The 25555-nt window shown below is 32.7% G+C and overlaps 10 protein-coding genes across 10 annotated transcripts; 3 read left to right on the plus strand and 7 right to left on the minus strand.

Moving 5' to 3' along the window:
• Positions 1 to 2: 2 nt before the first annotated feature.
• Positions 3 to 3971, minus strand: TBLA0I00100 (uncharacterized protein; the record flags this gene model as incomplete). The annotated part of the gene is made up of 1 exon (XM_004182146.1): positions 3 to 3971. A coding segment is annotated over one exon (3969 nt), but the record flags the coding sequence as incomplete, so codon positions are not given.
• Positions 3972 to 9681: 5710 nt separating this feature from the next.
• Positions 9682 to 10731, minus strand: TBLA0I00110 (uncharacterized protein; the record flags this gene model as incomplete). Its single annotated transcript, XM_004182147.1, has 1 exon — positions 9682 to 10731. One exon carries the CDS (start codon positions 10729 to 10731, stop codon positions 9682 to 9684), a length of 1050 nt encoding a protein of 349 aa, XP_004182195.1.
• A 1301-nt stretch (positions 10732 to 12032) lies between these two features.
• On the plus strand, positions 12033 to 12695 carry DCP1 (Dcp1p; the record flags this gene model as incomplete). Its single annotated transcript, XM_004182148.1, has 1 exon — positions 12033 to 12695. The coding sequence occupies one exon, from the start codon at positions 12033 to 12035 to the stop codon at positions 12693 to 12695; it is 663 nt and encodes a 220-aa protein (XP_004182196.1).
• A 334-nt stretch (positions 12696 to 13029) lies between these two features.
• On the minus strand, positions 13030 to 15351 carry SPT20 (Spt20p; the record flags this gene model as incomplete). The annotated part of the gene is made up of 1 exon (XM_004182149.1): positions 13030 to 15351. The coding sequence occupies one exon, from the start codon at positions 15349 to 15351 to the stop codon at positions 13030 to 13032; it is 2322 nt and encodes a 773-aa protein (XP_004182197.1).
• A 728-nt stretch (positions 15352 to 16079) lies between these two features.
• PEX11 (Pex11p) lies at positions 16080 to 16814 on the minus strand (the record flags this gene model as incomplete). The annotated part of the gene is made up of 1 exon (XM_004182150.1): positions 16080 to 16814. The coding sequence occupies one exon, from the start codon at positions 16812 to 16814 to the stop codon at positions 16080 to 16082; it is 735 nt and encodes a 244-aa protein (XP_004182198.1).
• Positions 16815 to 17545: 731 nt separating this feature from the next.
• Positions 17546 to 18079, plus strand: PSF3 (DNA replication protein PSF3; the record flags this gene model as incomplete). The annotated part of the gene is made up of 1 exon (XM_004182151.1): positions 17546 to 18079. One exon carries the CDS (start codon positions 17546 to 17548, stop codon positions 18077 to 18079), a length of 534 nt encoding a protein of 177 aa, XP_004182199.1.
• A 441-nt stretch (positions 18080 to 18520) lies between these two features.
• On the minus strand, positions 18521 to 21808 carry CTR9 (Ctr9p; the record flags this gene model as incomplete). Its single annotated transcript, XM_004182152.1, has 1 exon — positions 18521 to 21808. One exon carries the CDS (start codon positions 21806 to 21808, stop codon positions 18521 to 18523), a length of 3288 nt encoding a protein of 1095 aa, XP_004182200.1.
• Positions 21809 to 22680: 872 nt separating this feature from the next.
• MEH1 (Meh1p) lies at positions 22681 to 22971 on the minus strand (the record flags this gene model as incomplete). The annotated part of the gene is made up of 1 exon (XM_004182153.1): positions 22681 to 22971. One exon carries the CDS (start codon positions 22969 to 22971, stop codon positions 22681 to 22683), a length of 291 nt encoding a protein of 96 aa, XP_004182201.1.
• Positions 22972 to 23378: 407 nt separating this feature from the next.
• MRPL13 (mitochondrial 54S ribosomal protein mL50 MRPL13) lies at positions 23379 to 24134 on the plus strand (the record flags this gene model as incomplete). Its single annotated transcript, XM_004182154.1, has 1 exon — positions 23379 to 24134. One exon carries the CDS (start codon positions 23379 to 23381, stop codon positions 24132 to 24134), a length of 756 nt encoding a protein of 251 aa, XP_004182202.1.
• A 633-nt stretch (positions 24135 to 24767) lies between these two features.
• Positions 24768 to 25457, minus strand: DID4 (ESCRT-III subunit protein DID4; the record flags this gene model as incomplete). The annotated part of the gene is made up of 1 exon (XM_004182155.1): positions 24768 to 25457. One exon carries the CDS (start codon positions 25455 to 25457, stop codon positions 24768 to 24770), a length of 690 nt encoding a protein of 229 aa, XP_004182203.1.
• Between the last annotated feature and the right edge of the window lie 98 nt (positions 25458 to 25555).

The raw sequence follows: 25555 nt of genomic DNA on the forward strand, positions 1-25555 counted from the left end.
CGTTCTGTTTCGGTGGATGAACCAGAGACAACGGTGGTGGTGTAGACATCCTTGTTGCCAGTGGAGTAGGCCATGGAGCCAGAGCCAGACGAGAACATGTCGGAGGCTGATGAATACAAGCCAGAGGCTGAAGAATACAAGCCAGTGGCTGAAGAATACATGCCAGAGGCCGACGAGTACATGTCAGAAGAACCAGCAGAGACTCTGTAGGTGGTAGTACCGGTGGAAGGTACACCATTGGAATCCGTGGTGCTGAACTTAGACACGACGTCTGTTTCGGTGGATGAACCAGAGACAACGGTGGTGGTGTAGACATCCTTGTTGCCAGTGGAGTAGGCCATGGAGCCAGAGCCAGACGAGTACATGTCGGAGGCTGAAGAATACAAGCCAGAGGCCGACGAGTACATGCCAGAGGCCGACGAGTACATGTCAGAAGAACCAGCAGAGACTCTGTAGGTGGTAGTACCGGTGGAAGGTACACCATTGGAGTCCGTGGTGCTGAACTTAGACACGACGTCTGTTTCGGTGGATGAACCAGAGACAACGGTGGTGGTGTAGACATCCTTGTTGCCAGTGGAGTAGGCCATGGAGCCAGAGCCAGACGAGTACATGTCGGAGGCTGAAGAATACAAGCCAGAGGCCGACGAGTACATGCCAGAGGCCGACGAGTACATGCCAGAGGCCGACGAGTACATGCCAGAGGCCGACGAGTACATGTCAGAAGAACCAGCAGAGACTCTGTAGGTGGTAGTACCGGTGGAAGGTACACCATTGGAGTCCGTGGTGCTGAACTTAGACACGACGTCTGTTTCGGTGGATGAACCAGAGACAACGGTGGTGGTGTAGACATCCTTGTTGCCAGTGGAGTAGGCCATGGAGCCAGAGCCAGACGAGAACACGTCGGAGGCTGATGAATAGACGTCTGAGTCTGCTGGCATCTTATAAGTAGTTGTTGCGATGGAACGGTGGCCGTTTGAGTCGGTTGTCACGTATTCTGATACAACGTCAGTTTCACCAGAAGAACCGTACATGATTGTAGTGGTGTATGGATCTAACGAGTAAGAATCCGAAACTTCAGAGGAAACAGCAGAATACATACCATCAGTTTCAGATGACGAGTACATGTCGGAGGCTGAAGAATACAAGCCAGAGGCCGACGAGTACATGCCAGAGGCCGACGAGTACATGCCAGAGGCCGACGAGTACATGTCAGAAGAACCAGCAGAGACTCTGTAGGTGGTAGTACCGGTGGAAGGTACACCATTGGAGTCCGTGGTGCTGAACTTAGACACGACGTCTGTTTCGGTGGATGAACCAGAGACAACGGTGGTGGTGTAAGGATCTAATGAGTTGGATGGATTTGTTGGCTTTAGTATAGAAGTGTATAGATTGTTGGACTGCGAAATTGTATGACTCTTTAAGTAATGTGACGATGGAGAGTAAGTGCTTATGGTTGGAGTTTGTACGAAGTAGATAAGTTCTGATGTGCTAACTCCGTCAAGGCCCTCCGTTATTACATGTAGTGTTGAAAATGTGGAAGTCTCGTAGCCAGTCCAAGTTGTATAAAGTGTTACTGTAATTGTAATTAATGGAGTTGCTACGTATATAACTTCCTCGTATGTTATGAGGTTGTCCACTCCTGTAAAGGTTGTCACAAATGTTGAGTATGTGGATGTCTCAGAACCTGTCCAGTATGTGTACGATGTGGAGGTAGTGGTAGCAATGGGGGTTTTAACAAAGTAAATTGTCTCAGTCGTCGAAGTATGATCAAGCCCTGAGAGTGTTGTTACTATTGTCGAATATGTAGATGTTCCCGAGCCACTCCAGGGTGTATAGAGTATGATTGTAGTTGCAATTGTTGGAGTCGCGACACAGAAAATTGTCTCAGTCGTCACAATGTCGTCTGTCCCTGTGAAGGTCGTCACAAGTGTTGTGTATGTGTATGTCTGATAGCCTTTCCAAGGCGTGTACGAGGTGGAAGTGGTGACATCGATTGGAGTCTCAACATAGAAAATTGTCTCAGTCGTCACAATGTCGTCCGACCCTTTGAAGATATTCACAAATGTTGAGTATGTGGAGGTTAGAGAACCTGTCCAATACGTATACGATATAGAGGTGGTGGCATCGATTGGAGTTTCAACGAAATAGATTGTCTCAGTCGTCACAATATCATCCAGTCCTGTGACAGTTGTCACAATTGTTGAGAATGTAGATGTCTCGGAGCCTGTCCAATATGTATAAAGTGTAACTGAAGTCGCAATTAGTGGAGTAACAACATAGAAAATTGTCTCAGTCGTCACAATGTCGTCTGGCCCCGTGAAGGTTGTCACAAGTGTAGAGTAGAGAGATACCTCAGAATTTGTCCAATATGTGAAAGATGTGGAGGTGGTGGCATCGATTGGAGTTTTAACGAAGTAAATTGTCTCAGTCGTTAGAATGTCGTCTGTCCCTGTGAAGGTCTTCATTAGTGTCGAGTATATAGATGTCTCAAAGCCTGTCCAGTACGTGTAGGATGTAGATGATATGCCTACTGTAGGAGTAGCAACATAATAAATTGTTTCTAAAGTTTCTAAGCCATTTGAATTTGTAATTGTTTGTATGTAATTTGATAATGTTTTACTGTATTTTCCTGACCAGTCCGTATATACAGTTGAAGTTAGTTCATAAAAAGGGATTGCCACCAGATAAACAGTTTCTGTAATATCTGAATTAGCAGAGTCCGTACTAGTATATGTCATTGTTGAAAAAGTTTTTGTGATCGGACTTAGCCACTGTGAGTAGCTTGTAGAAACCCCATTTCTTACTGGTGTACTCACAAAATAATATGTATATGTTGTTTGTTGAAAATTTGGACCAAAAGAAACAAATATTTCTGTCGAATAGGTTGTTGTATATGAATTATCCCAATAGGTAAAAACTGTGGCGATTTGTGATGGATATGGCATAAGCATAGATGTTGCATAGATAATATACACAGCAGTTGAGAAAGTGTCTGTGTAAGTACCAATCATCATTTTACTTGTAATTCCTGACCATGGCAAAATTTCGGTTATGCTGGTCGTCAAAAGAGGTAATTTAACATAAAACTCGAATTGTACATTTACTGTTTTGCTACCGCCATTCCACATAGATAATGTTTTACTTGAATAAGTCGAAGGGTAAGTACCGCTCCAAGTTGTGTATATAGAGGTAAAATCATAAATGTAATCATACGGTGTTTCAATAAAATACACAGTGATTTCGGAAAAGCCTACCTCTAACGTTGATACTATATGTGACGTTGAATAAGTTGAGGTTGACATACCTGTCCATTGGGTAAATATTTTAGAAATGCCTGGAGTGGCGGGGATATTAATGTAATAAATGGTTACCGTAGTAAATAAACTATCAATCCCAGTAAATGTGTAACATGAAGTTAAAAAGGTTGATGTTTTCCCCGTGGACATTAAAAAATAGTCTGACTTTGTTATAGCATGTGTTGGGGTGGCAACAATAACTAATGTCCAAGTCTGCATCTGAAAAAAATTTGCTAAACCCCAAAATGTTGTAAAGCTTGTTGATATCACACTCTCAATTGAACCAGTACCATCAACAAATGTTGTGGCAAGGGCGGGAGAAGATGGGATAATTGCAACTTGAAATTTATGATAGATAGTTACTGATTGATAAGTATCAGTATAAACAAAACTAAAAAACAAGTCAGTAGTTGTTTCTGTCCAAAGAGCAACAAGTGTCACATAATCATGGCTTGTACCTCTTTTAAGCAACCTTCTATTACGTAGCATATCAGTCGTTAGTAATGGATCCGGTAATATATTAGTGGCCTCCGTTGGTTTTAAAGCATTTTGAGTTACCGTCGAAAACTGGGTAGTAGTTGGATAAAACGAAGCTCGAGGGATTGCGTTAGATTTAGTAAAACTAATTACACTTAACAGAAAAAAAATTAGATTAGACCATATCATGGGAATCATTTTTAATAAACTGTTAAATTGGAAAACGTTTAGGTTCTGAATTAAATTGTATTGAATAAAGTTACGCACGAGGATATTTGAGCGTGATATATACGGTTAAGCGTTGAGAATACTATTTTAAAGTTTATGGTCGAATATATTTGAACTAATAATTGTTATTTGAGTCTTGATCTCTAGATTTTGAATAATATTAACAGTGAAAATCTTGATAATTGGAGACAAAAAAAATAAAAATGGACTATACGAAAGAGAAGAATAATTGTTTGTTTGTTTTTTTTTGGATTTTATATTTTTCTTAAAAATGAAAGTAATATCTTTTTTTTTGTTTTTTAAAATAATTTATTTAAATATTTTTTGAAAAGGTATTTTCTATTTGAATAACTAATGAAATAAAAAGTGGTAATAGGAAAAATATCAATACTAGAAGTATCTGTGTTAACCAATAACACAAAATGTGATAAGGGCACTAAAGTTATAATGGGCTCTGTTGTATCGATAGGTTATTCTAGTTATCTACAGTTAATGAAAAGTTATGAAAAGTAAGTTTAAGTAGGCAGAAGATTTGAAAGTGACTTAAGGGATACAATATTGGCAAAATAATGGCCAGGGTAAGTAATAATAATCAATCGTGTGATGATTATACTCCTTGATTATTTTGATGATCTTGGATAAAGATATAAAGTAGCCTAAGGTTGTTTAAAAAAGAACCAAAATACGAGAGTCAAGAAAAAAAAACGCTGAAGAATGGCAAAATGCACCAAATATCCATAGTTTATATGGAAATAGTCATAGAGCAGAAACAGTACTAGTTCTTAACTATGAATAATAGGTATGTTACATGATGAATAAGAGTGCTTGCAGTATGTTTCATAAGGAGTTGATGATCAGTCAGAATCGTTGAGAGGATAGTAAAATTCATGTTCCAAATAAGCCAGATCTTTGAGGGAACCAGATTGTATTATTTTGTAAGAAATAGCCTGATTGGAACATATTACTGGAGGTTAGTACCGTTCCTCATTTTTAAGAGTCAAGTGCTTTTTTTTTATTTACTATGGTATTTAATTACAATTTCTCTTAATTGCATATTAACATTGTACTTGCCGTCCCGGTGTCTGGTTAATCGTCACGATCTGGCGATCTACACGAACAGCGCGAAAGGCACAAAGTTTCATTACCCGGATATGAGATTCAAAGTCCTCGTATTTCCTGGAAGAGGCTGACAGAAAATATATATAGTTTGCGATGTATTTACCACCGCTAAAAATGGCACGCATATAGAGTGCCTAGCCTAGAAGCAATCAGACTGACAGAAAGCTAATAGGCAGCAATCTGGCTCAACCAAACCCTGAAGCAATAATATTAACTGTATTGCCTTTTAGGTAGGAGATAATAACAAACTCAAGAGTCGTTCTTGGAAGAATTTCCCAAAATGAAAATAAAAATTAAAATAAATTTAAAATTAAAAAGTAAAATTAAACTTAAAATATGTCCTGTTACAGGCTGTCGATAGTTGCCCAGCAGGAACTTAATAATATTCCCGGGAGATGTGAAAAAAACTTAATTTGATAAATATAGAAGGTTTATTTCAGATCTATTGAAGTAGAATCTATTTCATGACTTATTCTTGAGATTTCAGGAACAGGGTTACCTAAAGGGTTACGCGCACATGATGTCTAGGCATGTTTGGCATATTATTACGGACATCCGAACTCTCGCTTAAGGAAGACTAATAAAGTCTATTTCTTAAAGGGATCGCATATATTTAGGCACTTGCAAAAATTACCTAGTTTGAGAAAAAACGCTGTTGAAACAAAAGGAACCTCAATTGAGTGTTTACGAGTGCCTATTTTTTAGTTATCCTTTTATATGTGTATATATAGCCATGGTTTTAAACTTATTCTTATTACGACAGAAAAGTTTTCAAGTCAATTAATAAAAAGGGCAGTTTAGGGTTCCTATTGAGGGATGATAGCAATTAATAGTAAGTGATTGAACACTCTCAATGTAAAGCATATGAAGAAAAAAAGTGAAAAAAAATATAAAAAAAATTATATATGGGGAGGATTATCTTGTTTTCTTTATGTTATTATTTTACACTTGATACCGATATAATTTTTTGGGGTATATTTTTGGATATTTCTTTTCTTATTTATCAGTTTGTATCCTACATACATTTGGACGAAACACTTGGCCTTAACAAAGATAAACCAATATTATTCCTGTAGCTTAGCATATGGTTGGCTGAATTTTGGACCTTTTGTTATGAATATTTAAAAGTATTTCCTAAAACAATCCATAGAAATGATTTAACCTTTCTTAATGAGAAATTTATTTGGAAAACAAGTTCTTATAACTTTCATAAATAAGTAAGTTGATATAATAAAAAATATTTTTTGTACTACAGTTTAATGTACTACCTATCGGAAATGTCTTGATTTGATGTTAGTGACATTTTTATTAAAAAATATCTTGTCATGATATATAGAATACACTACTTTTAGAGTAAAATAAGTTTTAGTAAGATTTCTAGCCTTTCTAAGGAGGAATAAGACAATATATTACATCCAGAAAATAAAAGCTTGCCAATTGAAGTAAAGTTGATAATTTATCAATGTATTTTTGTCATAACTATAGCTTTATGCTAATAGCAAAAGACTGAATATCGTCGTAATCGTGACTTTATGCAACGACTAATAACAACTTAATATTTGTAGTAACCCAACATAAATTAAGTATATGTTTCCCCACTACTAACACTACCCAGGTAATACTATTAAGAATTTATTGGGAAGAAATGGACTCTATTTTAGTATCAGGCAACCAATGTTTCGATAAAAGATCTGTCCTTTTTTTTTGAAGTATAAATCACCAGGGAACTATCCCAGTAGTTACAACCGTTTATTGAATATACTGTATAGGATATATACTCCCTTTCCTAAATAAGTAAGGAGATTTTTATATACTAAAAAAATATAAAAATTATTCAATAAACAACAAATATTTTGAACAGTCGAAACACTGGTCAATTTTAGGACTAGAAAGCTGATTCTTAAATAATTTTTTGAATAAACAATGGAAAATATATAACTTCTCTGTTTGGTTTATTTTTTTTTTGATTTACACTTTTTTATTAAGGTTGAGACCTATAAAGCATCTAAGTAGTATTTTATGAGTTAAATGCTTGCACCTTGTATTTTCCAGTTACAATGTCACTGTTTTTTATGTACAAAGACCATAAATTTTAATAAGATTTCTTCCGTAGTGTTATATCTTGAAAAAAACAATTTGTAAGAAAGTAGAAGTGTAATTCCTATAATTAATATATAAAAAATTAACTGTTAAAATACTAGCTTTTAGAGTCAAAAGTATATGCCAACTTTAAGTATTTTAGAAGACATGAGTTGCAGAAATAAAAATATTTCTTGTATGGAAAAAATAAGTTAATATACAATATATCAAAACCAATTGAGCTCAAATTTTTTGAAAAGGTCATACTCTAGTCCAAAGCACGATGGTATTTTACTATTTTATTAAACAATTTGAATTTAAATATATGAGAACATTTATTTGAAAGAACTATATCATAAAATTCTGATCATAATACGAGACCTATCTTCTAGTATGAGAGTTGAAAGTTGTATAAAAATATTACTTTATAAGTAATAGTCTTATACCTGATTGTACAACATTTGAATCCTTTATATTAGTACTGTTAGTCATAATCAAGAGAATAATTCTTTTTTTGTATATTGTTTATAGTATAGAAACCTCCTACCATTTTGAGTAGGAAAAACAATTATATATAATATATAAAATACAAAGATTAGGTATCAAATAAAATGTTGGCAATTTATACATTATTTTTGGACAAGAGAAGTTCAACTCATCGTCGTCTATAGGTTAAAAAAATTTACCTAATTAACCTCACAAGAGTTATATCTCTCTCATGTTTAGTATAACCTATAGTAGCTACATGATCTACTTTAATTAACGACAACAAATTTTCTAATTGGGGTTTTTATTAGTAACGTATATTCACGTTATGCTATCTTTTATTCTAAATCAGTATATCTACTGTTGTATGTATAAAGACCATGAATATCTAGCACTGATAACTTTGTATTATCCAATACATCATTTTTACTTTTTTAATTATTTTGTATATTATTATTTAGTTTGCCGATTGAGTAGTTTCCCAGATTATTAACGTTTAAAAAAATAGCAAAATCAAAAAGTAAAAAAATAGCAAAAAAATCATATTGAACTCCATACTTCATAATTTTTAGTTAAATTTGTCAGAGTGATGGCATTATGTGTCATAAGTCGTGGGTTTGTGTTAACAGCTAATAAAGTATGAATTTAGTCGTAATTGTGGCTTTATACAACAACTAATAACAACTTAATATAATAAATAATCCAACATGCATTAAGCATACGTGGCCTCACTACTAAAGATACCCAAGTAGTGATATTAAGAAGGTATTAGGATGTGATAGGTTCTATTTTAATATCAGACCACCAATTCGTTGATGGTGGATCTGTCCATTTTTGGAGTATAAATTACCACGAAAATATCCCAAAAGTTTATAACTGTTCATGGTATATCCTGTATATATTATATATTCCCTTTCGAAAGAGGCAAGGAGATTTTTTATAATAATAATATAATAATTATTCAAACAGATTACTTAACTAAGAATTAAACTATGAGCAACAATATTTTGAACAGTTCGACCGCTGGTCAATTGTAATTTTGATACACTTTTTTCATTATACGTCCCAATCAATATCCTAGTATAATTCAAGGAAAATATTTGGTAAATATTATTAACAGGTGTGTCCATTTTCTATAAAATAAATCTAATAACTCTATGGTATCAAATATTTTGCTTTATATGCTCAATAGTTAATTTTACTTACATATATTATACTATTTATGTCTCAACTTTAGGGGTAAGATTAGTTCCTACTTATGTCCTTCTATAGCTAAATAATGTATATAAAACCATACAAAGTTATAAAAGCGGTTTCTATTCGTAGTCTAGGAATTACAGGCTGTATAAAAACACCACCTAGCACGTACTATTTTACCCTCAACAATTTAATATGGGGGTTACTGGAATACATTCGAATTATTAAAAATATATACTGCTTATATATAAAGTAGTAGAGACACTGTTTAAAAATAATAGTTGAGTATAGCAAACATTAATGTTTCTAATTAAGTACACTCCATATCACAACTGCAAAAAACTAATTCTAGTTTGAAGAATAGACTAACTAGATTATAATAAATTTGCTCTTTCTGTTCAAATCAAAACGTATAAATTGTCAATTCTTTATCTTTTAAACTTGTTATTTTCTATATATATTTTCTATACCTTTCATCCCTATAACGTTCGGAAGGTTTTCTAACTATTAAATTGAAATAACTGATATTACTACTACAACTTTTAGTGTTAAAAATTATAACATACCAACAGTTTGGAAAAGGTATATTTTTTTTTGCAAATTCATAACAAAATTGTTTTTAGACTATTTTATCATAAGGAAAGAGACTATAAATTATATATAATCATTTATATCTAACATATTTGAATTCAGATGAATATTTATTCGTATTATCATTAAAACGTTAAATCTCATTTTATCATATATAGAACAACCAATTAAGATGAGTTGAAAAAAAAGAAAGAAATCATAGAACTATCTAATATTTTTCAACTTTAACATTGGTACCGTTCTTTGCGGAAGATTTTAAAAAGGCATCAACACAAGCTAAATGATGGAAAGCAGCCTTTGGTTGACCTTTAAATAATTTCTTATCTTTCTTAATAACGGATTGACGGAAATTTAAGAATTCATCATTGACACCAAAGGAATCATCTTGTGGTAAGTTTATAGTTGTAATAATTGGAGAGACTTCACCACCAGAACCAACAGTGACTTTAACGATCAATTCCTTTTTGCTGCATAGATCGATCAAAATATTACCATTTTTACCGTAAATCTTTAAGAAAACAGATTTATCAGTAGAACCAAAGGCAGAACCATAGGAGAAAGTACCAATAACACCTGAATCCATTTTAACAGTGGAGAAAACAACATCATCGGTACCCGAAGCTTCACGGACTTGAGTAGTCAATGCAGAGACAGAATCAATTTCACCCAAAATGGCTGTAACTAAAGCTAATTGATGAACACCACCATCAGATAAAAACCCACCAATATGTTCTGGGTTTTGTCTCCAAGAAGTGACTAAATATTTATTCGAACTGAAAAATGGACCTGTGGAGTTATGAGTAAAAGCAACGATTGGACCAATTGACTTTAAATGTTCCTTGGCAACATCAATACAGTTTAAATATAACCAATTTTCAGCAATACCGATAGGCAAATCAGTAGATTCAGATAAATTTACTAATTCTCTCGCTTGTTGCATGGTGGCTGCAATTGGCTTTTCCAATAAGATTGGTTTTTTATGTTCGATAGCTTTTTTAACGTTTGTAACATTATTTTGAACTGGAACTAGAGAATCAACAAAAGTAACTTCAGGATCTCTCATAAGATCATCAATAGTATCATAGACCTTGGATTCGGGGATATCAGCCAATTTACCGAAGGTTAAAGCCTTTGCCTTAGTTCTATTGAAAGCAGCGACAACCTTAAATTCTTCAGGCATTTCTTGGAAAGATGGTAAATGCCTATCCTTGGCAAAGATACCAGTACCAACAACCCCGACGTTTAAAATAGGAGACATTTTGAACTAAAAAATTAATGAAGTCTTTGTAGTTTTGTGTGATAAATATGTAATCTAGTTAGATCGTCTTTATTTAATTTGAGTTGAGCTGAATGTAATTGAATAGAGTAAAGGGTAGTTCAATTGAAGATATAATTGGTTTAGCACACTATTTATATAAACTTTTTAACTTTCGGAAACATACCTAGGAAACTTTACAGCATTGTCTCATACCATTCTTTAATGTTTGATATTCCGAACCAACAACTATTTTGGAATTTTCACCCTTTTCCTTACTCTCATCGAATAAGTTCTCGAGAAGCTTGGAGCTTGGAGTCCAAAATTTACCAAAACGGCAATGATGCAACATGTGATTTGGTCGGCGATAAGAGCCAGAATGCGGATGGATAATTTCAGAAGTCTCAGAAAACCACGTAGAACACACTACATAATTCTTATCGCCGGCAGCGACATTATACTAAGCAATATATGAAAAAAGACCCCGCATTAGACACCAACAGTGTTTTTCCGAGGCTATTTCTGGAGAAAGCTTACAATGACGACCGTATATTCTTACTATGGCGGGTAATGATGCAGATCTATAATAAGCTCTCATTAGATTGGCTAACCCAAGTATATCAAACAATTTTGGGGCGGATCGGTTTTTTCTGAGTGCTTCATATTATCAATAGAGATAGGACGGTGTAAAGAAATGAAGTACAATAAGAACAATATTACAATAGAGCTATCCGAGATATAGTGACAATTATTCTCAATAATCAGTGTTACATCATTAACATTTTTAAGCAGTAATATTTTATTTTCTTTTACTAAGACCTATCTTGAAGTAAAGTTAAACTTTCTTTGAAATTGAGAGTTACCCAATAAGAATAACAAAAAACTTCACATGTGTTTATGTAATGGATATTATATTTCTTGAATATCATTCTACTTTTGGACTAATGGTTTATTCCAGCTCTTTATATTCTGAATCTTATTTGAATATTCTTCGTTCCAAATGACTAGAGGAGAATGTGCTTTCTTTTCTTTAGCACGTGCTAAAAGTCTTCCGAAAAAATACTGCTTTGTGAAATAAGGAAATTTGAATAATTCTAGTAATAATAAAAATAACATTTTTAAAGGTGCAGAGTTCCGAGATCTTCATAACTCTCTTCCTTTGCCATATATCCAACATCTTATTAAAATACAGTATCCATTCAAAATTGGATAATGGATATCGTACAATTTATACTAAATCTTTGAATAATTCTACAAAAATAAAAATACATATATCAATTTCCAACTGCTAAAAATCATTTATAATGACAAATACTGATACGTCATCACAAATGACTATGGAATTCTATAGAAAAGCTTTGAATTTCAATGTCATTGGAAGATACGATCCTAAAATAAAACAACTGTTGTTTCACACACCACATGCCTCCATCTATAAATGGGATTTTACCACAGATGAATGGAATAAGCTAGAATGCCAAGGTGTATTGGCAATTTACCTACGTGATATTGCAAGCTCTCCAAATGATATGCTACCCACTTTAATTGATGATTCAACGGATACAATGTTGAATAGTACTAACAACGGTACTACAAATAATAGTATTACTACTTCCAATATTAATAAAGAAAAGGATACTTCTTCAAATATGAATCCAACAGTTTTGACTGGTAAGGATATTTATAACTATGGACTCATAGTTTTAAACAGAATTAATCCAGATAATTTTTCTTTGGGAATTGTACCGAATAGTGTTATAAATAAGAGAAAGTTATTTGAAGCGGAAGAAGATTCGAAAAATCCATTAGAAAAAATGGGTGTTGAAGTAAAAGATGATTTGGTTATTATTAAAAATTTAAAACACGAAGTTTATGGGATTTGGATTCATACTGTACCTGATAGACAAAACATTTATGAATTAATTAAATATTTATTGGAAAACGATCCAAAGGAATCCTTTGCATGAGTGAAAAAAAAATGAAATGATAAAAATAAAGCATCACAGGAATAATTAGGAAATACCATATGAGTTATTATTTTTTTTTGTTTTAAAATTATAAGACTGAGCTGAGGCTGATTCAAGACATTCGATAAACAGCATTATAAGTTCAAGTATTATTTTATTTTATTTTATATATGCTAGTTTTTAACCTAGACGTAATAATCGTGTCTAAATATATATTCATTTATAAAACTATATATAAAATATTTTAATGCAGATAGATTTAAATGTCTATATAAAATCTACCAAAATATTACAACGTATTCGATGAAAATAGGTTATTTCAATGAATTTTTTTCTAGCTAAGATATATCAGGTGTAGAAACTTGTGATTGTGCTGGAGTTTGTTTCTTCTTTGGTTGGCGTTTCTTCTTTGGTGCATCAGTGTCCACCTTTTTTGTAGGTTTTCTTGGTTTTTTGGTTTAGGATTTGAAGTGCTATTGCTTGATCCACCTCGCTTCACACCTACCTTAACCTGACCCTTCGATTGCGATTGTTGTTGCAATTGAAGTTGTTGCTGTAGCTGCTGCTGCTGTAATTGTTGTTGAAGCTGATTTTGTTGTCCCTGGTTTTGTGAATAGTTTTGTTGTCGTTGACCTTGTTGTTGCTCCATAATTTGCTGCTGCTGAGAGGTGAATGAATTACTCATCGATATTGTAGAATTAAATGACCTCGGTGGCTGTGCTTGTGAATTCCCATAAGATTGTTGTTTTGATTTTTCCTTATTCAGTCTCCATTGTTCAATAAATTTTAATCGGCTGAACTGGTTATTATCATTACCAATATTTGCATTCACTGCAGCAGCAGCAGCCGCTGCTGCAAGGGCAATTTGACCATCTGATCCATCAGTATTAACATCATTACCACTGTCTTCATTATCAATAGAATTTGCATTTCCTTTATTATATTTATCTCCATTTAAAGGATTTTGAAGAGCTTGCTTGGTAAACGCAACAGTAAAAGTTGAATTAGTTGATGTTGTTGTTCGTTCGTTTAAAATTAACATCATTTGTTCATAATTAGAAGTATGTTGTGCAAATTCTTCATGCTGTTCAACATGACCAACAACATCTTTACTACCTGGCCTTGTTGATAATTCTCTATGGTTATGTTTTAAACATTTTTTATCTTCATTCCAAGTGGGTTCTGAAAATGAATGAGGATCTAATAAATTTTTGTACTGATAGGGGTTCATTGGAACATCCAGAGAAAGATTCCTTTTTGTCAATGACAAAATTTCAGCTTCCAGCTGCTGGTATATGGCATCAGAAAATCTAGTATAATCTGCATATGACATCATATCATAATAGTTGGTTAAATCATTTGGCCTTAACAAAGTACGATAAACTCTTGGCCTCTTAAATGTAGATGGCATTGTTACCTTGGCAGGTTGAGGTGACTTACTTGTAGTCCCAGGTATTGGTGATTTTTCAGAGGACACATTATCGGTCGCATGCTTTGGAGTATTTTTTGATAGCGCAACAGTGGCATCCACATTGGAGGAAGATAACTCGCTATCAGGAGATTTAATATCGTTATCTAGTAACTTTTTAGTAGATGTGGAATTAATCTTACTATTTTCTGTAATATAGTCTGTGTTTGAAGGAGTAGAAGAATTGGAGTTATTATCTAGTTTATTATTTGTATTATGTGTACTATTAGTTTGAGAAGCCTGAGACAGAGCGTTTGATGTTTGAGTCGGCGTGTTATTATCGTTTATGCTACTATTGTTATTACCAGTATTATTACCAATATTATTAGTATTGCTATTAGTATTATTATTATTATTATTATTATTGCTATTATTGTTATTGTTATTGCTATTACTAGTACTATTACTACTAGCAGTAGAATTATTGTTACTATTATTACTATTATTATTAGTATTGATACGTGCATTAGCACTACTATTTGGCTGTGCTAAAATGATATCCACAGTATTTGTGTGATCATAAACTTGTAGAATTAAATTGCCTTCATAAAATTGAATGTTTGAATCACGTAAAACTTCCATTATTGCTTCTGGAATTCTTCCTCTTGCTACAAATTCTAAAAATTCTTTTAAAGTATCATTGTTTTTATTCAATATGAGACCGTCACTATTAATTTCAGGAGATTTTTGTTGTTGTTGTACTCTCGTATTTGCAGGTGCACATATCTTATAATTATTCTCATAAATATGAAATTCGAAGCTAGGTCTATATTGCTCATATTTTTTTAAAATGTGATCTGATTCTTCAACAAAATTATAAAGTCTTTTTGGTTTTTCATTCACCGTATTTAAAAGATGAAAAAATTGATTTTCATAACTCTGTAATGCCCGCTGTTGCTTTTGTTGTTGTAATACCCTTTGTTGTAATAATATACGTTGTCTATGTTGTGCACTTAGATTCTGACCACTAGGAGGAATATTTGGGTTACTCGAAAGTTGGTGATTTACAGGATTTCCAATTGGTGAGCGAACAGCAGAAGCAGGTTGTTGATTATTATTAGGATGGTTATTTGAAGTCATAGAATGACTATTGATATTACTATTAACAGAAATTCCGGGTGTTGGAGAATTCATATTTACCGGAGTTCCCACTTGATTACTATTATTATTAGATGTCACAGGCTCCATTTTAACTGTAAAGCATTAATTATAATATCTATTTTGAGTATACAGCTGCAATTATTTATTGGGTATACTATGTCCCTGGTTGATCTGGTTTTACCTCAAATCTATGATTGTCTATTATTTAATGTTTTTTACTGAATGATCTTTAACCGGGTTTAGTTAAAAATTAATAGAGAAAGAGTTCAACAAATTCCTAATAAAATCCAAATAAGCAGTACAATATATGATATTGATATAAATACAATATCTTTTAGTTAGAACAGCAGTTTATTTTAAAAATCAGCTCCACAATATTCTTGTAGTTTCTTTTTTTTTTAAAAAAATATAATTTCAAATTTAAACAAATTTCATCGGTTAAAATTAAGCGACAGAAATTATCTGCAGATTATAAGAAAATGAACGGCTAGAAATTGAAGACACTTTGTAGCATTGACTTAAAGAAGATCACCTAATACTCTTCAGCTTTGAGTTAAAAAAGTAACAGGCCTAGAAATTACTAAATTCCTTCTTCTACTATTATATAGCAATATAGAAAGATTAAAAAAAAGACAAATGAAACTAAACAAAACTAATAATACTTATTCACCAGAAGGAATTAGTACTTCTTAAATAAATTACCTCCGATATTTTAGATGGTTACTATAGTCTTTAAAATGAGATAAATTTAATGTTAACAAAAGCAAATTATTTAGTACAATTCTATAATGGAGTAAAACAGATTTAAATAAATCTTACCATAAATCTTGAATAGCCATTACAGATGTCACCATACCAGCCAAACCAGTGCGGTCATCACCCGATTTCAAATATTGTAGGTTATTTAAGACAATATATGAATCTAAAGCATCCCAAACCAATTTTCTAATAGCTGCCTTTCTTTCTAATTTTGATTTCACCAATAATTTCTTATTTTGAATAATTGACTCCTCATTTTTTTCTTTAGTCCCTTCCTCACCAGAAGTTTTAATCAATAGAGCCTCTTTCTCTAAAATTTCAATCTTTTTGTTCGAGATATTGGCTTTTCTCAAATCCAAAACAATCCCACTGATTAAACCAAATAACCAAAGCCAATTTGTCCAACGAGGAATTTTCTTACCAGTTAAGTTATTGACAGGGACTAATTTAAAGATTCGCAATAAATTAATTTGATCTAATGTTAAGTATCCTGCCATTGACAAATCCTTTATAATGCTACCAATCCTCAACACGTTGTCACTAGCTAATTTATTATCAAATGCTCTAGAGGCTGCTTGTACATGGCTTAGTGGCTTAAAAAACCTCAAGACTTTTCTCATCATCACGAACTGTACTTGTAATTGCTTAGCAACACTGGAATGCTGACGGATAGCTATAAACCTACATAGATACTGCAGTAGCCGGAGGACTTTCTCTCTACCAACAGTTGTATCCAAGAACTTGAGAAGCCTTGTGATCGTGGGATGATAAACAATGGTATCGCAAACCATTTTAAATGTTGTATTGTGCAGTTTTAAGCTTAATCGTATTATAATAACTCGATGACGAAAATGTCTTTCCAGTATTTTGAAATGCGTAGTTCGTTAAAGGGATAAGCTTTTAAAACTTGGAAATCACTACCTATCTTCTTCTACCCCATTTATTTTCTTCCTTTATATATTACGCCTTGCCCTTTTACCCTATGCGTACCTTCTTGATGAGCTCTTTCCCTTTGTTGGAGTATTTTGACTTCGAGCTCCCTTTGCTACAGAAAATGACAAATTCCGGCGTTAGCTTATTTCCATGGGAACCATCAGGCGAGAGTGTCACAAATGTAGACGCTATACTAAGAATATTAAAACATTCTTCTTACGAGTGAGAAGGCATGTAAAATACGAATAATGTGTTTGAAACTATCGTTTTGAATAAATAGATATTTTGTGTCGCTTATCATATTCTTCGTGGTTTTGACATTTCTATGCCACGTTTTTCTAGAAGTCTTTAGTTCACGCGTCACAATGCCTTAACGTGTCACGTAAAAGCCTGGAAAAAAATGGCTGATATTAATACTATTATTTTTTTGGAAACAGTAATAACATATAAATTGCTATAAGCTAATATTGGCTATTGAAAAAAAATAAATAATAAAAGAATATTGACATTACGCTTGAAAATCTTATAACAATAAAGATCCGTAGCAATTTTACAAGAAAAGAATATTGTATTAGAAATAATAGCTATAATGGGGTATTATGATATTGATGATGTATTGACGGATAGTGCAGAAATTCCTTGTACCTTCAACCATACAATTCCAGGACTTGGATTTTTGCAAGGTAACCCAGGTAAATCAATCAATAAAAATACACGGGTTACACTACCACTATGGATGTCCAGAATGCTGGCCATGGTAGGTGGAGAAGAAGACGGAGAAGATATTCCATTTGTTGAATTGAACACCCCAACTGTGTTTTCCCAAAAAGTGATAAATGCCATTAGGGCATCACCAACCTCGTTAGATATACATTCTTTGTATGGTCATTACTACGATATGGCCATTAAATGGATTGGATTATTTGAAGATGAGAAATTTGCAGAAATATGTTCTGAATTACTTCTACAGAGGTCCATTGAAATAAATGCTCATGCAAATAGTGTGATGTTAAATATTCATAGTAATCATCGTCCATCTAACCTAAAATACTCTGGGAGCAATAAAGGACCCACGACTATTCAGCAAGTGACTCCATTTTTATTTGACATTAGACGAATTTGAAAAAGAACTTTATGCGAAATCCCGTTTGGCATACAAGGATACAAAAAAATGGATGGTTGACGGCCATTCATAATTATAAACTAATCCTGATGAAATAGTTTGCATTACCGTAATGATAATCAATAATTCTTTAAAAAATATTTTTATGCATATATTAAAAATTTAGATGCAAAAATAAGGTCATGCCATAAACATACCAATATGAATGTATACCATATACAAGGGGGAGACACTCAATAGTGATCAAAAAGACGAACTACAGATAATTTGTTGACTATGGAAATCAAACTGTGTTTCCCACTCTTTATTTTGAGTTTATCTTTATAGTATTCTTACATATATAGATTACTATACAAATGCATACAAATATAATTACAAATTATTTTCAAGAGCACTTTAGTAGTTGCAGATCTTTAATTTTATATTGTTGGTATACGGTTTTTAGAACAAACCGTCCTCATCTTCGTCCTCATCCTCGTTTTTCGAAATTTGCGATTCCTCCTCCTCACCTTGCAGAACGGAAGCATCGATATCGTCATCACTGTCATCAATAAATTCGTTTGATAAAGTAGATCTTTTACCCTTTTTTGAGCGGGGAACAGCAACTGAAGTTACATCATCTTCTTCATCATTGTTAATATTGGCACCTGAGTCCGATTCTTCATCGTCATAGTCAACCACTTTTTTCTTATTCTTCCTACTTCTTTTTGAAGACTTCTTATCAGAAGGCGTAACTTTTCTCTTTCTCTTTTTGCTATCATTATCATAATCATCGTCCCGCTCTTCACCAGAAAGTTCGTCATTTGCAATATCGTTCTCATCAATTTCAGTAGCAGCAGCTCTTTCTTGAATATATTTTTGAGCTTGATCTTGTAGTTTCTTGTATTCTTCCTCTTGCCTAGCCAGCTTTTCCTTTTGCTCTTCTTCTTCTTTAACTTTTTGCTCTCTAATTTTTTGTAGATTCTCTTCTTGTATTTTCTTTGCATTCTCAATTTTAATAGATTGTTCATTTTCATACTCTTCTTGCTCTTTTAAGCAACGCTCTAACGCACTTTTCATAGTCGTGTTACCTAATTGTATACGTTGCTCAATTTCTTCCTTAGATGCGAACTTAAATGATGAATTATCTTTTAATTCAACCAACATTTTAAGTGCCTCTTCAAGACCCTGTAAAGAGTTTTTAATATCTTCAGAAGTTCTAAATAATGGGGTGCTCTTTCTCAAGGTTTCTGCGATCTGGAATTCAAGTAAAGCAATGTTAAATTTAAAAGTATTGATTTTCTTTAAAGATTTCGTACTTGAATTATTCTCTATTTTTAATGCTTTCTTAGAGTTTTGTAAAGCTTTTTGAAAGAACATTAATTTCTTTTCTTTATTTCCTCTTAAATACCACGCGTGACCTAATATATTATAAATACTAGAGTTGTTTCTGACACTTTCATATCTTTTCAGGACATATTCATAACTTTCAATAGCTTTCGCAAAATCATTCATTTCAAGCAAACAATGGCCCAAATTGATGTGAACGTCCTCGTTATCTAGTGAATCTCTAACTTTTCTTAAAATTTCTAATGCTGGCCCTAACCTCTTGCTTTGAGCAAAGATAATTGCTAAACCCTGAGCTGCAAAGATATTCAATGGATCAACTTGCAAAACTTTTTGAAATAACTGGATACCTTTTAAGAACGATTGCTTCGATTTCTCTGGATTTGCCTTGTTATTGACCCCCAGCGTCCAGTAAAGGTTACCGAGAGAAATTAGAGAGTATGCATCATGAGAATCATATTTTGTCAAAGTTTCCCTGTTATGATTAGTCTCAACATCTTCAAGTTGCTTATATTCTTTTTCATCCAAATTGGCATTATTTATTTTATTTTTAATGTACCACGAAAAAAATGAGCGCATTTCCAATTCCGACTTATTACTCTCCATCAATTCATTAACTTGGCTATCAATAACCTCCATATTATCTACCTTGCTATAGGCAAATTTACAGTATAGATTTCTCATTCTGGCTTGTAAATAACTTGGCTCAATGTTGAGAATGTTTTCGTACAATTCTGACGCCTTATTAGTATCATGATTTTCAGTTGTTCTAGCAATATTGTAATCAATAGTAATTTGATAACTGTCATCATCACAATTATCATTTGCCTTTTGGAAATAATCATTTGCCTTCTCATAATCACCATTTATAAAATGGAAACAACCAATATTATTCAAGATTTCCAAAGGTATATGACCATTTGCCAGTTCAATTTGCTCCATCACTTTTAACAAATATTCCATGGACAATTTGTATTGATTTTGAGTTTCGTATAATTGTGAGATGATCAGATATGCCCTAGGAATAACCATTCTATTCTTTGTAGAAAGAGTTAATTTAATATATTTCTCCAAAAATGAGATAGCCTTATTGGTTTGTTTATTTAGTTCATTAGTTGATATATGTTTTGACAGTTTAGGGTCTAAACATTTCCCACTGTATAACATACCTAAGATATAATTTAATTCTTGAACACCTTCATGTGTTTTGTAAATGTTTTCAAAAGATAGTATACTTTCTTCTAATAGATTGTTTTTAATCTGTGTTTGGCTAATTCCAAATTTGGATAGTAAGTTATCTTCATTATATTTTAAACTAGTTTGAAACATGGTGAAGGCGTTACGATAATCACCTATCGAATAAAATGCCCTACCACACCAAAATGTTGAATCAGATAAGACAGTCGGCGTCGTCAAAAAATCCATGGGTGCAATTCGATCATTATATATATCTAGCACTTTTTGATAATCACCTTTCAAATAGAAATAGCTTTGTAGAACTGTTAGAAGGACCGGATTTGGCTTTGAAGAGGAGTAGAGATTATTTAAATCTTTTAGAACATCAGTGTATTTCTTGACAAAATCATCATCGTTTTTCGAAGAAGTAAGAGAGTCGTGCAAATCACTTAATAGGACTAATATAGAAGCAGTAGTATTTTTTGGATCTAATTCTACACATCTTTCCCAGGAGGTTTTAGCCATTTTGTGATCTTTTAATTGCCAGAAGCACAAACCAATACCTATACGAGGATCTGGCTGCAAAGAAGGGTTTATAACTAGTAATTCTTGAAAAAGCTTTAAACTAGGAGCATATTGCTTCTTTTGGTACAATAGTTTAGCCCTTAAAAGTACGAACATAGAGTTAGGTTTAGAAACCCTACCATTTCTTTGGTCATCTGCATGAATACCTTTAATAAAAAGATCAACTGTCTCTAAAGCTTTATCATAATGGCCCCTTTCATAATACAAGTCAACTGTCGCTAACATATTAGAAACCCAAGTTGGGTCAAGAGTAATAGCGTGTTTTAAATATTCTTCAGCTTTTGAAAGAACTTCATCCTTCATTTTATAAGTGGTTGATTCTTGCTTAGCTAAATTTAAATGTGCCCATGTTAAGAAAGTATAAATTGTGGCCTTTTCTTCATGCTCAAATACATCTAAGGCCAGCTGAGCTAATTTGATACCTTCTGAAAGTTTACCCTGATTGCAATAGGCGGCAGCAATTGTTAACCAATGCTCTTTAGCAGAACCTTCTTCGACCAGTAAAGTTTTTAGATCAGAAGGGTTATCTGGTAGATCAGTTTCTAAATCAATGCTAACGACTTCCTCAGAAGCCTTTAATGGAATATCTAGTGAAGCTGGCCATTTTAATAATGGATAAGAACTTTGAACCTCTTGCTCCATATCTTGCCAATCTACTAACTACAGTATTTAGCTGTTGAAGCGCTTATATTAAATAGTATTAAATGGAAAACAGACTATTGGTTAAATGCTCTATCCAATGGTAGCAAATGTCTCCATAGGTAGTAACAAGCCTTTTCCAAGCAGGTTATTATAAGCTATTTATTTCAAATAAAAATATTATTTTTCACAGTCTTAAAATTAAATTTCCGAGCAGTTTCGGTGACAGGAAAGTGCGAAAAGTACTAAATTATACATTAGGCGGAAAATACCTGGAAGAATGGACTGTGCTTCTAATACAAAATTTTATCTTAACCTTATTATATATAATTATTTATACCCATCTTCACACTAGAATTATGACATCTTTAAGAGGAAGATTATTTAGATATCTCAATAATTACGAATAAACACACGACTTGCAAATCAGTAAAATGTCAGTTAGAAGTAATTATAACTTCAGGTACACTGTTATCCAATGGGATCCGATAATGCTATAATCGTATAACTTAAAGAGAGTATCAGATTGCTTAACTATATGCAATAGATAGGAAACTATTATTGATAGATTCCAGTCAGTAGCAATTCCAATGCCCTGTAATGCTCAATTTTATGTGTTATATTTGACTATTTAATATAAGTTTAACTTAAACTTCATAAGTAAAATCATTATTATAATTTGACAGTCAGAGGCCCAGGATCTTCAATCTTTATTTGATTTTCTAGTTGACCTAATATCTTTTGAATGGCCTCCTCCCTCTCTTCTGCTGGCAAATTTTCAATAAGATCAGAGTTAGAATTTATTAACAAAAAATCAACTTGATTATCTGAAGATTTTGTAGTTATATCAGCCGTCATATCTGCAGGATTATTATCTATTTGATTTCCTTTAGAAATTTTTTAAAGTTATTATCATGGCCTTCTAGTACAATTCCACTATTACTTATCATAGATATATCTATAAGTTTATCATTTGTACTGTTTACAATATCTCTTAATTCTTGGTTTCTGAGCATTATTTGTTCCTCTTGCTCTTTCATCTGTCGTCCTAGCAATGTTTCCTCATCCACCACATTATCAGTACCATAACTATTTTGTTGGCCTGCTAATAGAGACTCGTCTTCATTGCTATCACTATTAACTAAACAAGCACAAATATTACCCATTATTGTTCCACCTTTTGCAATTTGATTCACTGTGTTATTTGTTATTCTCAGTAATATCAAAAAAGAAGTGAAATAAAATTAGTCGGTAATATTATTTATTGGCGGTAACACACCCCTTGAAGATTAGAGTTACTTTTAAGTCGAATGTTTGTCAATTTTTCTATTTATTTCCTTCCACCTAGTAAGTATGATACCATTTTCGCTTTACGCTCGGGAAGGAAGACTGTTACGTACGGCCTTAGAGGTAAAGCGAATTTTGTCAAAAAGATACTTTAAAGTTGACATAAAACCAACAAATATTGCAGAAGCCAATAGCCTATTCAAGATTAAGAGGAATAATTTAAGTGGTCTCATACATTTTTTCAGGTTTACACTTTAATTAAAGTAATCAAATTAGAAGCACGACTATGAGTTTTCGTATCACTTTGTACAAACACTATTTGAGTGCTTTCTCAAACAATATAACTCTGCAAAGAAAATTCACCAGATCCTTAGCAAGTACAGCGCCTCGAAATGATATTTTTAGTTGGTTATATTCAAAGAAGAATGCCAAAAAGTCTATTCCAAAAGAAGAAAAAGATACTAAAAAAATAATGAAACAAATTGAAGAAGGTAAAGATACTGATAGGGATGCCGATTCTGGGGAGCTTTTGTTTTTAGAACTGAAACCAGAGAACTTCATTGGCGAAGATCAGGGTATGATCGATTCTAGAATACGAAAGGAAAATAAGAAGCCAATACTAACAACTTCATGGCTATCCAAACATAAAGTTAAAAATGAAAAAGCATTTGATGAAATTCTATTGAGCTGTTATAATGAAACCTTCAACAAAGACATGAAAAATATTACAGACACAATATTAACTGATAATTTCCCAGATTTGTCTACAAAATTCAATTTTTCTAAAGAGATACAAAAAAAATCTGGCTATTTAATATCTGACTATAACGTTACCCTATTTAATTCTCCTGTTGACTTTAGAAATTATTTTAGAACAGAGGTTTTTTCTGGCAAATTAGGATTATTTAAGGAATCTGAGCCAAATGCTATACACCTAAACTCTAAATCATTTAATTCACCAAACATTTTCGTTCAATCTGATGTTACCTTTTTCAAACAAAAAAGAAATATAAAAAGATTGTGGAGCAAGTTTCTCAATTAGAAGCACTTGAAAACCAAAAAACAATTGAAAATATTAAAAACACTTAACTTAACATATGGAGAAGTATAAATTGGTAAGTATCATATGACTACGTTCTGATTTGATTCCTAAGGATATATATACTCGTGACTTTTGCTCTATATATTCTTTAAGGCCTGTATATAAACTAATGAAAAGAAATTCAATTGGTATATTTATAATTTACATATCCATACATTCTCAAAGTTTAAATAATATTCTTACTAAATATGTTTACAGTGTAAGAGAAAACGCTCTATAAAATATTCGAATAAGTAACATAAAATTCAGGATTGAAATGATCATAATATGCATTAATATACATTACGAAGAGATATAATAATCAATGGACCACTTGCACACTTAAAAAGACCAGGGACTTGTAGGGAGATAACAAATAAAAAAACAGATTATTACCAAAAGGTTGAATGATAATGCTAATATATCACACAACAATTATTTGCTAGTTAAATCTGGTAAAAAAATCCCATAGTTAGCCTTCACATAATTAATGGGAAAACAATCATCAACAACTATCATTGTGCTTAGAGTTTATTTTTTGCAGAAAAAGACAGGTCCTAGGGGCTTCTGTCCCGAAAAGTAATATTTAAACTATTATTGCTTTTTTAAACTATCTAGCCTGGCTTGCAAATCGGCATCTGGATTAGAGCCTCCAATAGAAGTACCAATAGCTTCTGCAATTGGTTGAGATTCCAAAACTTCAGATTCTTTCATTACCCCTTGAGGGGTAGTTTGTAACTGTGCATTCAAATCAACACCAATCTCGTCCAATACTTGATTCACAATATCATCTGCCTCTTCATCTTCATCTAATTCATCGCCCATTGCATTATCAATAGATTCATCCATAAAGTCTTGTCTCTGATCCATTAAATCGCTTTGCTTTTCAAACTCCATGGAGATACGCTGTAGTTGTGGGATATTCATTGATCTATTCATACCTGCCAATAAAATAGTAGCATCTTTCATTGATTGTGCCATTTGATCACTACTACGAACAGTTTGAATTCTTAAAGATATTGCTTGCAATTGGGTTCTCATATTATCGAATTTTTGAATGTAATTTCTTGTTCTGACCAAATCCTTTGCCTGAATTTTTGCAGCTCCAATTTGGCCATTCTTCGCTGACCTTTTAATGTCATTAACAATTTTTTTTTCTTGAATCTCCAATTTTCTTTTCTCTCTCTCTAATTCACGCTGAGTTCTATCTAGAGCTCTTTGGTTTTTTCTCAACCTTTCCTGGGGTGTAACACTCTTACCAAAAGCCCATTCAAAAAGACTCATGATTATTATTTAGTTTACTTAGCTATATAATTAACAAACCAAATATTATTAATTAACGGTGGTAATATAGCAATTTTTATTTACTGTGCCCAATTGTG

This window comes from Henningerozyma blattae, chromosome 9, assembly GCF_000315915.1.
Source record: "Henningerozyma blattae CBS 6284 chromosome 9, complete genome".
Classification (NCBI taxonomy): domain Eukaryota; kingdom Fungi; phylum Ascomycota; class Saccharomycetes; order Saccharomycetales; family Saccharomycetaceae; genus Henningerozyma; species Henningerozyma blattae.